The following is a 13,974-nucleotide window of genomic DNA, read 5'->3' as shown; positions in this document are numbered from 1 at the left end:
ACCTCCTTGTTTGTTAGTCATGTCTGTAAAAGAAATGATTCAATATCTCAAGTTGTCTTGCCATTTACCTGCTTTTAATGTCCGTTTTGCAGATTGGGATCAAAGCCACTCACATTAAGTTACCAAGAACAACCACAGAATCTGAGGTGAGTTTTTATGAGTTGATTGTGAAGAGGGAAGCTGAAGTGGTTTCCTCTCTGGTTTTGGTTTAGGGGGACTTTGGGGACTGACACATTTACCCAAGACCTCCAGGTACTTTTTTTTTTTTTTTTTTTTTTTTGAGATGGAGTTTCACTATTGTTGCCCCAGCTGGAGTACAATGGCACAATCTCAGCTCACCACTGGAGTGCAGTGGCACGATCTCAGTTCACTGCAACCTCTGCCTCCCGGGTTCGAGCAATTCTCCTGCCTCAGCCTCCCGAGTAGCTGGGATTACAGGCATGTGCCACCACACCTGGCTAATTTTGTATTTCTAGTAGAGACAGGATTTCACTGTGTTGGCTAAGCTAGTCTTGAACTCCCGAACTCAGTTGATCCATCCACCTCAGCCTCCCAAAGTGCTGGGATTACAGGCGTGAGCCACTGCACCCAGCCCCTGGCCCTAATTTTTAAAAATTTTTGCAGAGATCACATTTCACTGTGTTGCCCAGGCTGGTCTTGAACACCTGGGTTCAAGTAATCCTCCTGACTTGGCCTCCCAAAGTCCTGGGATTACAGGCATGAGCCACCTCGCCCAGCCATTGAGCTCTTTTATTTGATGGACTTCTTACCAGACACCTAGGGGATGCATTCTATGTTAAGTACAGATGTTCTGCTCAGGAGTCAAGGGGAAGGTACATTCTGAAAGAACTATAATTAAACTGTTGGGGGGAAATAGGGCAACCTAATTTTTGCCTTGAAAAGTGTTTCTTCCTACCTTTTGATTTCTGTGTGATATACAAATTATATGTGGTATTACTTTTAGGTGATCAAGTACATTACATCTTTGAATGAAGACTCTACTATACACGGGTTCTTAGTGCAGCTACCTTTTGATTCAGAGAATTCCATTAACACTGAAGAAGTGATCAATGCTATTGCACCCGAGAAGGATGTGGATGGGTAAGTGTGGCTTGGCTTCCTATGTCTCATTGCATGCTTTCATTTATAATATGTTTCTATATGGGGAATACAGCATAAATGTTTCTAAAGAGTAAAGACACCTAATTGCCTTTATTTCCTTCTAATTTCCATCACTTTTTTTTAGATTGACCAGCATCAATGCTGGGAAACTTGCTAGAGGTGACCTCAATGACTGTTTCATTCCTTGTACACCTAAGGGATGCTTGGAACTCATCAAAGAGACAGGTAAAAGCAACAAACCAAACAACAAGAAAGCATCATTTCCTGAAGCCTGGTCTTGACACGTGGTGGCATACAGGAGGTACATAGTGGGCCATAAATAAATGGACTTGATTGGCAGAAGGGCCTGTCTAGTAAGGATGTTACCTAAATTTTCTCTCAATTTTCTCAGAAACTCTATGAAGTAGGTACTGTTACTGTTCAACTGCTAAGAGAATAGGCTCAGGCCAGGCACGGCGGCTCACGCCTGTAATCCCAGCACTTTGGGAGGCCGAAGCGGGCAGATCACCTGAGGTCAGGAGTTCGAGACCAGCCTGGTCAACATGGTGAAACCCTGTCTCTACTAAAAATACAAAAAAATTATCCAGGCAGGGTGGCGTGCACCTGTACTCCCAGCTATTTGGGAGGCAGAGGTGGGAGGATTGCTTGAACCCGGGAGGAGGAGGTTGCAGTGAGCTGAGATCACCCCACTGCACTCCAGCCTGGGCAACAGAGTGAGACTCTGTCTCTAAAACAAACAAACAAAAACCAGCTCAGAGAGAGCAAGTAACTTGTCTGGGAGACAATGGAACCAAGATTTGAATTCAGAGTTATCTGAGTTGAAAGCAATTTACTTTTTGCGAAAAATAACCTATACAGTAATAAAAATTTGGATAGTTTAAAAGGATACGAAGTGAAAAGTCCCACCTCCCCCCACCCCCAACATGGGCACTGAATCTCCACAGTAGTTCCAGGACTCGACAGATGGCTGGAAATGGGTCTCCTGTACAGTTGGCCATATTGTCCTGTTACTAGTTAGCACCTTGCTATTTTAATTTCATTGTGAGTACTTTTAGCAGAGGTTATTTTTTACAAGGAAATGGGTCCTGGTAAAAAGAAGTAGGTCAGAAGTTTCAAGTGGAAAGTTTTGACCAGCATAAATGAAAATTTTCTGTGGTTGGCAAGAAAAGGTCAAGCCATAAGCTTTGACAGTTCATTTCTACAGTTAAATGTATATTCTTCAACATATTTAGCAAACATTGTAGTGCCTTGCTTAAAAAAAAAAAAAAATCTCACGAGGACAGCACCTGAAGGCCTCACACTGCTTCTTATTGACAGTGATGCTACCATTTGCCCTGATGCAGCTTTAACTCTTCTGCTGAATCCTTAAAAAGTATAGAAAGTTACCTTTTAAAACTTTGTGGTCCTTACTTCTAGATGTTCATGATGTTAACATTATTATAAGAGTTTATCTTTTCCTGAAAAAAATGATTTTATACAAGTAGCACAATTTAAACCCTACCTGCCTTGACCGAGGGTCCACTGCCCTCAGCCTTGACTGCCCTGAGGACTCTGATGAAATTGTCAACTTCTCTCTGCTTTCTTCTTTGTGGACAGCTCATTCTCGGGCTCCACTTTGTGGCCACAAACACCTACAGCCTGGTTCCATCCTCAAGCCTAACAGTCATGGGATTGGATCTTATCAGCTGAGGGAAGAAATATGGTCACCTGTCTACTACTGGGTACTCACTCAGGCCGTCTTTAGTAGAGTATGAGTCAGCCCTAAAAAGGACATTGGTATATTGCCAGAAAAATGGATGCTGTGATAGCAAAAAGAAAGCTTGCTGCCACAGTTAAATTTCCCCTTTATCACTTCCCTGCAAGTAACCCTATGGCTCAGGCCCTAAGCCAAAAGAGAAATTTACTGTATAAACAAACTTACCAAATTTGGAAAGAATTACTGATACTAATCTAATTTCCTACACATCTCTCCAACCTGTTACATACACCCTATTTGTTTTAACTGTTTTTCCCATGTAATTTAATCTGATATCTTCTTCCCTATGGCTGATTAGCTGTATGTCAGGGTTTCTTTTTTCTTTGAGTGTAGGTTTTCTTCCCACTCCCCTATGACTCAATGAATGATCTTGGCTTAAGCTGCTCCCAAAAACCCACGGCAAGAAGGACACATGTACAAGTCCCAATTTATAGCTGAAACCCTAGAGTTGAGAATGTTATTGCCAAAGAAGGAATGTTTTTGGGAAGGTTTCTGTTTGATGTTAAGAACCTGTTTTTGTGCACTTATTCTAAATTCTCCACGTGGCATGTGAATGAGGGCAGCTCCTATCCTCCAGCTCTGATGCAGGCTGGCTTTTCTTTCAGGGGTGCCGATTGCCGGAAGGCATGCTGTGGTGGTCGGGCGCAGTAAAATTGTCGGGGCCCCGATGCATGACTTGCTTCTGTGGAACAATGCCACAGTGACCACCTGCCACTCCAAGACTGCCAATCTGGATAAGGAGGTAGGGAGTCCAGGGGAGACGTGAAGGTGTTACGGTGGGGAGGGTGGGTGTTCTCTTCACTCACTAAGTGCCAGATGCTGCCATGTCCTTTATACTCATTACTTCATTTAACCCCATCATCTCATTTTTACAAGATGAAAAAGCAAATTCAAATTAAAGGCTGAGTGGGGTGGCTCACACCTGTAGTCCCAACACTTTGGGAGGCTGAGGCAGGAGGATTGTTTGAGCCCAAGAGTTTTTGAGACCAGCCTGGGCAACATAGTGAGACACTTTCTCTGCAAAAAAATTAAAAATTAGCCAGATGTGGTGGGCACATGCCTGTAGTCCCAGCTACTCGGGAGTTTGAGGCAAGAGGATTGCTTCAGCCCAGGAGGTCGAGGCTGCAGAAGCCATGATCACACCACTGCACTCCAGCCTGGGCTACAGAGCAAGACCCTGTCTCAAAAAAAAAAATTAATTAATTATTTTTAAAAAACCATAAAATTAAAAGCGTGCTCAAGTTTATACAGAGTTTGTTCTGTGTAATTTCTCTTTTCTTTTTTCTTTCTTTCTTTTTTTTTTTTTGAGATGGAGTTTCATTCCTGTTGCCCAGGCTGGAGTGCAATGGTGCGATCTCAGCTCACTGCAACCTCTGTCTCCTGGGTTCAAGCGATTCTCCTGCCTCAGCCTCCTGAGTAGTTGGGATTACAGGCATGTGCCACCACACCTGGCTAATTTTGTATTTTTAGTAGAGACAGGGTTTCTCCATGTTGGTCAGGCTGGTCTTGAACTCCTGACCTCAGGTGATCCGCCTGCCTCCGCCTCCCAAAGTACTGGGATTACAGGTATGAGCCACCACGCCCAGCCTTTGTCTTTTTTCTTTAGAGACAGAGTCTTGCTCTGTTGCCTAGGCTAGAGTGCAGTGGCAGTCCATCAGAGCCCACTGCAGCTTTGAACTCCTGGGCTCGAGTGATCCTCCTGCATCAACCTTCTGAGTATCTGTACCACCATGCCTGGCTAATTTTTAAGCTTTTTGTAGCGACAAGGGTCTCACTGCGTTGCCCAGGCTGGACTCAAACTCCTGGGCTCAAGCGATCCTCCTGGTTCACCTTCCTAAAGTGCTGGGATTACAGGCGTGACCCAACATGCCTGGCCTCTCACCAAGTACTTTCTACCTTAGTCTGCCTCGTGGTGGACAGGGATTAGCAGTACAGGCACTCAGACTGACCTCTGGCAGCCAGATCCCATGTGTGTAAAAGTGGTGGCCTCAGAGTGGAGGTGCTCCAGAGGCAGTTGTGGGCAGTAGTCTGCTAATATCTACAGCAGCTTGTTCTAGATCCCTGCATCAGATTCCTGAGCTCAAGAATGCACACATGCACACGTGCCTGTTGACAGTGCAGTCTCTTAAATGCGGGGAGAGAGCAGGAGAGAGGTCTAGTACCTTCTCTTTTAATCCTCCCAAAGTAGTGCTTTGTGGACGGTGGTAGCCCCATATTCTGTACGAGCAGAAGCAGTGTCTGGACATTATAACATGCAGGGCCCCAAGCCTGTTTGCCCCTCTGCCTTGCAGGTTCACACTGATTTCCCTATTGGGTAAAATGGCTGGTGAAAGGGAGCTCTTTGGCATGTGTAGAAATGAGCATGGCATGTGAAGGGCTGTCAGAAACAGTGTGTGGCTTACATTTGAGGCCTTAACCCAGTATCTTATGACAGTTAAGAATTTAATACAAAGCTCAGGGATGTCCTTTTCATTTCTGGGTTTTTTTTGGTGTGTATTTCATTATTTCATTTCTGATGTCCAAATCCCCTACCCCCTAGGTAAATAAAGGTGACATCCTGGTGGTTGCAGCTGGTCGGCCTGAAATGGTTAAAGGGGAGTGGATCAAACCTGGGGCAATAGTCATCGACTGTGGAATCAATTACGTCCCAGGTGAGTGTTGCTGGAGGAGGAAGGTGGCTTCTGGTGTTGAGGATGGTGTCTAGGTCATCAAATGAAGCCTGAGAGAGAAGCTTGTCTCTAATTTTATGCTTGTAGTACTAAGGTTTAGGGAGACTGACTAGCCCAAGGTGCACAGTTAGTAGATAGAAGAGGTGCCACTTGCAGGCAGGTCTGCCTGGTGCCAGAGCCTGTGATTTTAATCATGTGCTGTACAGCTTCCAAGATGACTTTGTCCAGGGAGAAAGTGAGAGGGAGGGCAGGAGGAATATATCACTTTATCTTCATGTAGAGATCACCCTTTATTTTAGCAAAGTTGTTGGATGGATTTAAAATACAGTATAATCATTGCAAAGTGCTATGAGAGTCCAGAAGAGGGACTCATTCTGCCCCGAGGAAGGCTTTACAAGAAGATATTTGACCTGGGTTTTTTTCTAGGCTGAGAGGATAAATCTAGCCTTTTAATCATGTCCATAACTATACTTGGCATCCTCATCCCCCAGTTACCCCTTACTCCCGTCTTTTGGTTAGTATCACCATTCTCCCTTCCCACAGGTCTGAAGCCTTTTAGTTTCCCTCCCAAGCATTCCCTATATTGGATCAGTCTCTAAATATTAGGAATTGTTTTCTGTCTCCTCTGTTCTCAGTGTCACCACTGAGTGTTACCTTCTCAGCTGACAGGCTGTGATAACTTCCTTGCAGGTGTCCCTCCCTCCTGCTGCTTCCCACTCAGATCTATCCCCATGCTCTCGCCTTGCCATGTTCACCTTTGGGCATGGACCTCTGAGCCTCTTCCTTCTTACTTGTCAGACTCCTTAGCCTCACACTAATTTCAGTGACCTCTGCAGCCTGTGATCTCACTTGTGTGTGGTGAATACCTGTCTTCAACTTGTAAAGTGGACCACTTTCTCTTCCCTGCAGATGCCTCATTTGTCCTTTGTAGTTCCCATCCCTGCATTCTTAGTGGAGTGGGCTATTCTTTCAAACAGAAAACTTCACAGAACAATACGGCAAAACTTGTATGCGTCCTCATAGATTCAAGAAAGGAACTATCTTTAACTGAGCAACTATTGTGTATCAAGCACAATGCCAGGCCTTGGGCTGCACAACTGAATAAGGTTCAACTTGACCTTCACCTTCAGCTTCTTCCTCCCTGTCATGTCTGTTATTCCTTCCAAACCTTGTTTGATTTCCCCTTATCAAGGGATGATCTTTCTTTCTCTCCCTCCCTCCTCTCCCATAGAACATGTGTATTGTATCTTTTACTATATGTGTCTCACGTGTGGCATCCTGTGCTCTCCTACCTAGATAGCTCCTCAAGGGCAGTGGTCACTGTGGCGCCACATCCAGCCTCCTGCCATCTGACCACTGGCACTCATATCTGTTGAATTGTGGAAGGGAGTTATAGCAAGAATAGTCTTTTTTCTCCCTTCCCATCTCAAGTTTCAGATGTAGACGCTGAGCTGCCAGGAACATTAGTCACTGTCAAGCCTTCACCGTTTTTAACCTCCCTCCCACTCTCCCCACCGTGCTTTTAAGACAGTAGCTCATAATTGATCACTCATTTTCTTGTAGTGTATCTAACAGGCGATAAAGAAATTGCTCTCCTACAACTCCTCACTTTGAATACTTGCGATATGACATTCAAGCTCAGTCTGTTTAAAACCTTGCATCTTCTGTAACATATTTCTGCTTTTGGCATTTTTTTTTTTTTGGATTACATGTGAGAGATGGAGAAGAAAAACTTGGGTGGGGATCTGGAGTCTTGCAGATAGGTAGGAAATGTTGACTTAAACATGAAACTTGCCATCCCGTTCACATTAATTTCTTACATAGACAATAAAATATGAATAAAATCAAAGCAGTATCTTCCCTCCTGGTCAACAATGTTTTTACTGGTAATTTGCATATAGGCAAATGAATGTTGATAAAGCTGAATGTTATTGTGTCCCCCAAAGGATGGCAGAATCACTCAGTTATAGACCAGCAAATGGTCTGCAGGACCTAAAGACTGATATTTGCATATGTTCATTTTAGAAGCAACATATTCTACCACCGAGCTACTTCTTGGTTCATATTTTAATTACTTAAATAGTTTGCATGGTCCACTCAGGGATAACATTGTAAGTCACTTGCCAAATTAAGAGTGAATCAAGGGGTGTATACCTTTTCCAAAGATGGAATATTTTTAAAGATTCAAGTGCAGGGCAGAAAGTATTGGCCAGAGAAACACATAAAAGTGTTCTTCCTGCTTGGCTTACTAAAGATAAATTGAGAAGGGCCAAATCAATAGTGTTTTATTTGGAAGGGTTAAAAAGAGGGAACAGATTCCCCACCCTACTCCAGTCCAGTCTCAACCTATCCAGTGTAGCTGCTTCTGGGCTGGCCTCTATTATTAGGGTCCCCAAATTAAATGTAAAAGAGTCAGGGCTCAGCTGGATCTTTAGTTGAATTTTGTACATGTAATTTGGCAAGGAAAGAGAAATGCTGGGGCTGGGGGTAGATAACCAAAATGTTTGCTCATTACTGAGGTCATATACTTAGGTTGAGCAGTGGTCACTTTTTCCACTGACCACATCATCCTATCCACGAAGCACTGCGTATTTAGCAGTGCCTCGTCAACCCTGACAGTATTTGGTTTAGGAGCAAAACTGAACTCATCCAGTGCTGCGCTTACTCGTGTAGTCAAGATATGTGTCTCTTATCTGTGGGAAAATGAAAATGACTAACATTAACACATAGAAATAGATGCAGCAGGTATTTCAAGCTAACTACATGTGAAGACTATTGAAACTTGTACAAAGGGCAAACCTCTATCTATATTTCCTTGGCATTTTGAAATGACTCTAGGGGCCGTGAGAGAAAATGTTCTGCCATAGTTTGCTGCTTTATAATCTTCTAGAAACCTGAAACCATCCCAATCAGTTGTGTTTACCAGCTCCTTTTACTCCATATAAAAAATATCTTACATATCTGTGGTGGAAAGAGAAACTCTTGCATTTGGAGGTTGCTTTTTCAATTTCAGTAATGTATACAGTTTCTCATTTTGCCCTCAGCAAACTTGTGATAGGTAGTGTTAAGCCTTCTTTGCATTTTGGACTTCAGATTAAGATGGAGCCCACAGGAGCTGCAGAACTAATTTTTTGGTTTTTTTTTTTTGAGCTGGAATTTCGCTCTTGTTGCCCAGGCTGGAGTGCAATGCTCACTGCAACCTCTGCCTCCTGGGTTCCTGACTCCTGAGTCTCCTGCCTCAGCCTCTGAGTAGCTGGGATTACAGGTGCCTGCCACCACCCCCAGCTGATTTTTTAAAATATTTCTAGTAGAGACAGGGTTTCACCATGTTGGCCAGGCTGGTCTCAAACTCCTGACCTCAGGTGATCCACCCACCTTGGCCTCCCAAAGTGCTGGCATTACAGGTGTGAGCCACCACGCCTGGCCCTAACTTTTAATAAAAGAGCTGATGCTACAGCTAATCTCTTTTTATTTATTTATTTATTTTTTTGAGACGGAGTCTCGCTCTGTCGCCTAGGCTGGAGTGCAGTGGCGTGATCCCTGCTCACTGCAAGCTCCGCCCCCCAGGTTCATGCCATTCTCCTGCCTCAGCCTCCCGAGTAGCTGGGACTACAGGCGCCTGCCAGCACGCCCGGCTAATTTTTTTGTATTTTTAGTAGAGACGGGGTTTCACAGCGTTAGCCAAGATGGTCTCGATCTCCTGACCTTGTGATCCGCCCGCCTCGGCCTCCCAAAGTGCCTGCTAATCTCTTAATTCTGGCTTCTTGCCTCCACCTTGGAGCTTCTTCTCAGTTGTGGCGATCTGATCAGAGAGAAATGGTGATGTTGCTACGACTACCAGATGCATCCTGGGAGCCTTATTGCTTCGAGGTCTAGGCCCGCCCCCAGCCCCTCCTGGAAGTGCACTGAAGCCAAGTGTAGGATGTTCTTTGTGTGAGTGAGCAATGATGCATCACTGGGTTTTGTTCTCTTGAATAGCTATTCTCTGCTGGTAAGATTTGTAGTTGTTCTTGTGTCCTTTTAAGGGAAGTGTAATTATATTCTTTGCCTTTAGCATACATTTAAGTAGCTGGATCTTTGGAATTGGATGTCGAATTGTTCCTCCAGCTCACACATGGAGCTCACAAAATGCTGACAGTTGCTGTAGAAACGATATCTGGCAGCTGTGACAGAGTTGGAGCTTTGTGCACCCAAAAAATTTCCTTTGTAGGCTTTGGCAAATTAACATTTTAAAAGGTGCTCATTATATACTGGGTAGTTTGGTTTTAAGAATAAAAAACAGTTGGCATTTTATTTGCCAGCTGAGAGACTACAGAAGGATTCTCCTGGTTCTGAAAAACCACTTATGCATCTTGTGAATTTTTGCAGGTAAAATAATTTTCTCCCTAAGAAATAGCAAGCATCTGTCATTCCATAGCTTTTAAGTTAAGTAGGCACTGGAGCCTGATGGGACTTACACACCCTAAAATTCTGCTGAGTTTTTGTCGTAACTGATCACCAGGATTAATTCTGAGACTTAGCTTTGATTTCTCCCCACCTGACCAGATGATAAAACAAATGGGAGAAAAGTTGTGGGTGATGTGGCATACGATGAGGCCAAAGAGAGGGCGAGCTTCATCACTCCTGTTCCTGGCGGCGTAGGGCCCATGACGGTTGCAATGCTCATGCAGGTACTTGTGAATAAAAGTTTCTATAAGAGTTCTGAAAAGCTGATTGAGTTTTGGCTGCCTTTCTCCCCAAGTAGAAATGTCAAAAACCTACTCAGAAGTTAAGTAAAGATGTGAATTTATTGAGAAAAAGGGAAGGGAAGAACAGAGAAATAAGATCAGGCACATTAAAAGTGCAATCACCCTGGTTTGGCCAGGTCTGTTTTGGTGTGCCTTCCCTTTCTTTTTCTTTCTTTTTTTTTTTTTTTTGAGACGGAGTTTTTCTCTTGTTGCCCAAGCTGGAGTGCAATGGTGCGATCTTAGCTCACTGCAACTTCTGCCTCCCGGGTTCAACTGATTCTCCTGCCTCAGCCTCCTGAGTAGCTGGGATTACAGGTGTGCGCCACCATGCCCGGCGAGTTTTGTATTTTTAGTAGAGATGGGGATTTCTCCACGTTGGTCAGGCTGGTCTCAAACTCCCAAACTCAGGTGATCCACTCACCTCGGCCTTCCAAAGTGCTGGGATTACAGGTGTGAGCCACTGCGCCTGACCTGCTTTGCCTTTCTAACATGCACCAGCTGACAGGGGCCAGGCAAGCAGCCCCAAAGCATGTTAGGTGCCTGTTGACTCTGACCTCAGATGGAAGGATGGTAATAAGTGGGTGTGAAGCAGTTCATTTTGTGATTGAACTGGAGTGACCTGGAGCTTGAAACTGAGGTAAGGATTAAAATAACCACCTCTTCTAAGTTTCATTTATTTCATTTTGTTTAGAGCACAGTAGAGAGTGCCAAGCGTTTCCTGGAGAAATTTAAGCCAGGAAAGTGGATGATTCAGTATAACAACCTTAACCTCAAGACACCTGTTCCAAGGTAAAAATAAAATTTTACTGATTTAAAACTTTGTGAATTGTTCGTTTTTAGTTGAAAGATACTGTGGGTGCACATATGCTCCCTCTGAAGGCGCCATCGGTGGTTGGGGTTGGATTGGGGGCTTGTTACTACTGTGGGATTAATTAAACTCAGTGGATAAACATTAATACCTATTTTCTATATTTCCAAAGTGACATTGATATATCACGATCTTGTAAACTGAAGCCCATTGGTAAGCTGGCTCGAGAAATTGGTCTGCTGTCTGAAGAGGTAGAATTATATGGTGAAACAAAGGCCAAAGTTCTGCTGTCAGCACTAGAGCGCCTGAGGCACCGGCCTGATGGGAAATACGTGGTGGTGACTGGGTATGGTTTTTATTCATGTTGCCATCCAAATCTTCCTATCAGTCCTGATCGTTCATACCAGGCGTTGCATTTGCACTTTGCACATGTATGTAGAGGTGCCTTTAATTTGATTTTAGCATTTTTACCCATATTTGATCTCATTTGATCCTTACAGCAATCCTGAGAGGTAGGTAAGAATAGATGATAATCACAGATGAGAAAATTGGTCAAGGTTATCCATCTGGAAAGTGGAAGAGTTTGGTCTTAAAACCCGGTCTTAAGATAGAATCACCTTTTGTTGTTGTTGTTGCTGTTGTTGTTGTTTTTGAGATGGAGTCTCGCTCTGTTGCCCAGGCTGGAGTGCAGTGGCATGATCTTGGCTCACCACAACCTCTGTCTCCCAAGTTCAAGCGATTCTCTTGCCTTAGCATCCTGAGTAGCTGGGCTACAGGTGTGAGCCACCACGCCCAGCTAATTTTTGTATTTTTAGTAGAGACTGTGTTTCACTATGTTGGCCAGACTGGTCTCGAACTCCTGACCTTGTGATCCACCCACCTCGGCCTCCCAAAGTGCTGGGATTACAGGCGTGAGCCACCACACCCGGCCAGAATCACCTTTTTGAACCCAAAATTCATTAATTCAATGGATCTACTAAGCACTCACTTTTATTGCTGGGCTGAGGTTATATTAAAAAGCTAGTTTTTGAGAATATAAAATGAGAAATTAAAATTATAGCTGTGTCTCTACAAGATAAAGTATATTTGCTTCTTACAACAAGAAGAGCTAAAATGCAGGAATCATTTTTTTTTTCTTAATTTAAAGTTTTTTGGAAATTACAACTAAGACTCTTGAAAAAGATGTCTTTCAGGGCTTTTGTCTTTCTTTTTCTTTGTCTTTTCTTTCTTTTTTTTTTCTTTAAGAGATGGAGTTTTGCTCTGTTGCCCAGGCTGGAGTGCAGTGGTGCAGTCATAGCTTACTGTAGCTTGGAACTCCTGGGCTCAAGTGATCCTCTTACCTCAGCCTCCTGTATAGCTGGGACTACAGGCATATACTGCTATGCCTCACTTTGTTTTTCTTAATCTTTAGATTACGAGTCATTCTCTAGGGTCTGCTAGGTGTGATTTAGTGATTCAGATACACTTCACTTAATTCTTTAAACCTTTTTCTCTTTTGCTTTTGTCTTGAAGAATAACTCCAACACCCCTGGGAGAAGGGAAAAGCACAACTACAATTGGGCTAGTGCAAGCCCTTGGTGCCCATCTCTACCAGAACGTCTTTGCATGTGTGCGACAGCCGTCTCAGGGTCCCACCTTTGGAATAAAAGGTACTAGTGAGACTGGACCGTGGGTGATGACAGGGGACCTGCTTCTCCTTCAGTCCTCCCAGGCCCATGTGACCTATGATACTTAGGAGGTTTTGACTCATTTCAGCACCAGAAATGTCATTCTCACAAACGACTGTGACTATGCTTTTGATGAAGGCTGTCATTGGATCTCCCCAGCTCCTGCTGCCACTGTTTGCCACTGCACAGGGATTCTCTGGGATGGGTGATACGTAGCTGGGGGTGCTTTTATTTGACCCTCATAGTCCACTGCCACAGTAACAATAAAGGTTATCATAGCTACTGATCATCTTACAGACACTCTAGAGACAATGACAAACCCCACCGATGTTTCACTTTGTTGGAAATAAGAAAAGCCTGCCCTTATTGAATATATGCGTTGTGCCAGATATTGTGCTGACCAGTTTTTGCGTATTATTTTATCATCCAGTACAAGATAGTATTGTCACCATTTTACAATAGCAGCAACTGGGACTTCAGAGGTGACTTGGTCAAAGGCACCTGTATTAAGTACCAGAGTGATTCTTCCATGTCTGTTTCAAGCTCTAAACTAGTCCTACTTTACCCTCAGATTTTTATTGCTGCGGTACTACGAACTTGTGTTTTTTTTGTTTTTTTTTTTTTTTGAGACAGGGTCTCACTCACTCTGTCGCCCAGGTTGGAATGCAGTGGTGCGATCTCGGCATACTGCAACCTCTCCACCTTCTGGGTTCAAGAGATTCTTCTGCCACAGCCTCCCAAGTAGCTGGGATTACAGGTGTGCATGACCACGCCTGGCTAATTTTTGTATTTTTGGTAGAGATGGGGTTTCACCATTTTGGCCAGGCTGGTCTTGAACTTCTAACCTCAAGTGATCTGCCTGTCTCAGCCTTCCAAATTGCTAGGACTATAGGCATGAGCCACCATGCCAAGCTGCTATCTTAATTAAAATAATTTTTATTAATTATGATAGGTTCTTAGAGTTAGCTTTCTCTGCTTGGTGACAGGGTATCACATTTTGCTTGTTTTAGCAATTATTGCAAATGTTGACACCAGGTACACCTTCACCCTTCCACCTTTTTTTTTTTTTTTTTTTGAGCTGGAATTTCGCTCTTGTTGCCCAGGCTGGAGTGCAATGCTCACTGCAACCTCTGCCTCCTGGGTTCCTGACTCCTGAGTCTCCTGCCTCAGCCTCTGAGTAGCTGGGATTACAGGTGCCTGCCACCACCCCCAGCTGATTTTTTAA

The 13,974-nt window shown here is 43.9% G+C and overlaps 1 protein-coding gene across 1 annotated transcript in view; it reads left to right on the top strand.

Moving 5' to 3' along the window:
• The window catches only part of MTHFD1 (methylenetetrahydrofolate dehydrogenase (NADP+ dependent) 1, methenyltetrahydrofolate cyclohydrolase, formyltetrahydrofolate synthetase), a 73,098-nt gene that overhangs the window by 27,748 nt on the left and 31,376 nt on the right, over positions 1 to 13,974 (top strand). The window contains 8 exon segments of the mRNA XM_011949825.1: positions 965 to 1,101; positions 1,247 to 1,347; positions 3,484 to 3,620; positions 5,418 to 5,529; positions 10,093 to 10,217; positions 10,966 to 11,063; positions 11,255 to 11,428; positions 12,595 to 12,731. Coding sequence (XP_011805215.1) covers positions 965 to 1,101; positions 1,247 to 1,347; positions 3,484 to 3,620; positions 5,418 to 5,529; positions 10,093 to 10,217; positions 10,966 to 11,063; positions 11,255 to 11,428; positions 12,595 to 12,731 — 1,021 coding nt within the window.

This window comes from Colobus angolensis, unplaced genomic scaffold (assembly GCF_000951035.1).
Source record: "Colobus angolensis palliatus isolate OR3802 unplaced genomic scaffold, Cang.pa_1.0 Scaffold3, whole genome shotgun sequence".
Classification (NCBI taxonomy): Eukaryota; Metazoa; Chordata; class Mammalia; order Primates; family Cercopithecidae; genus Colobus; species Colobus angolensis.
Note: the sequence above shows the minus strand (reverse complement) of the source record. Positions and strands in the feature narration are given on the sequence as shown.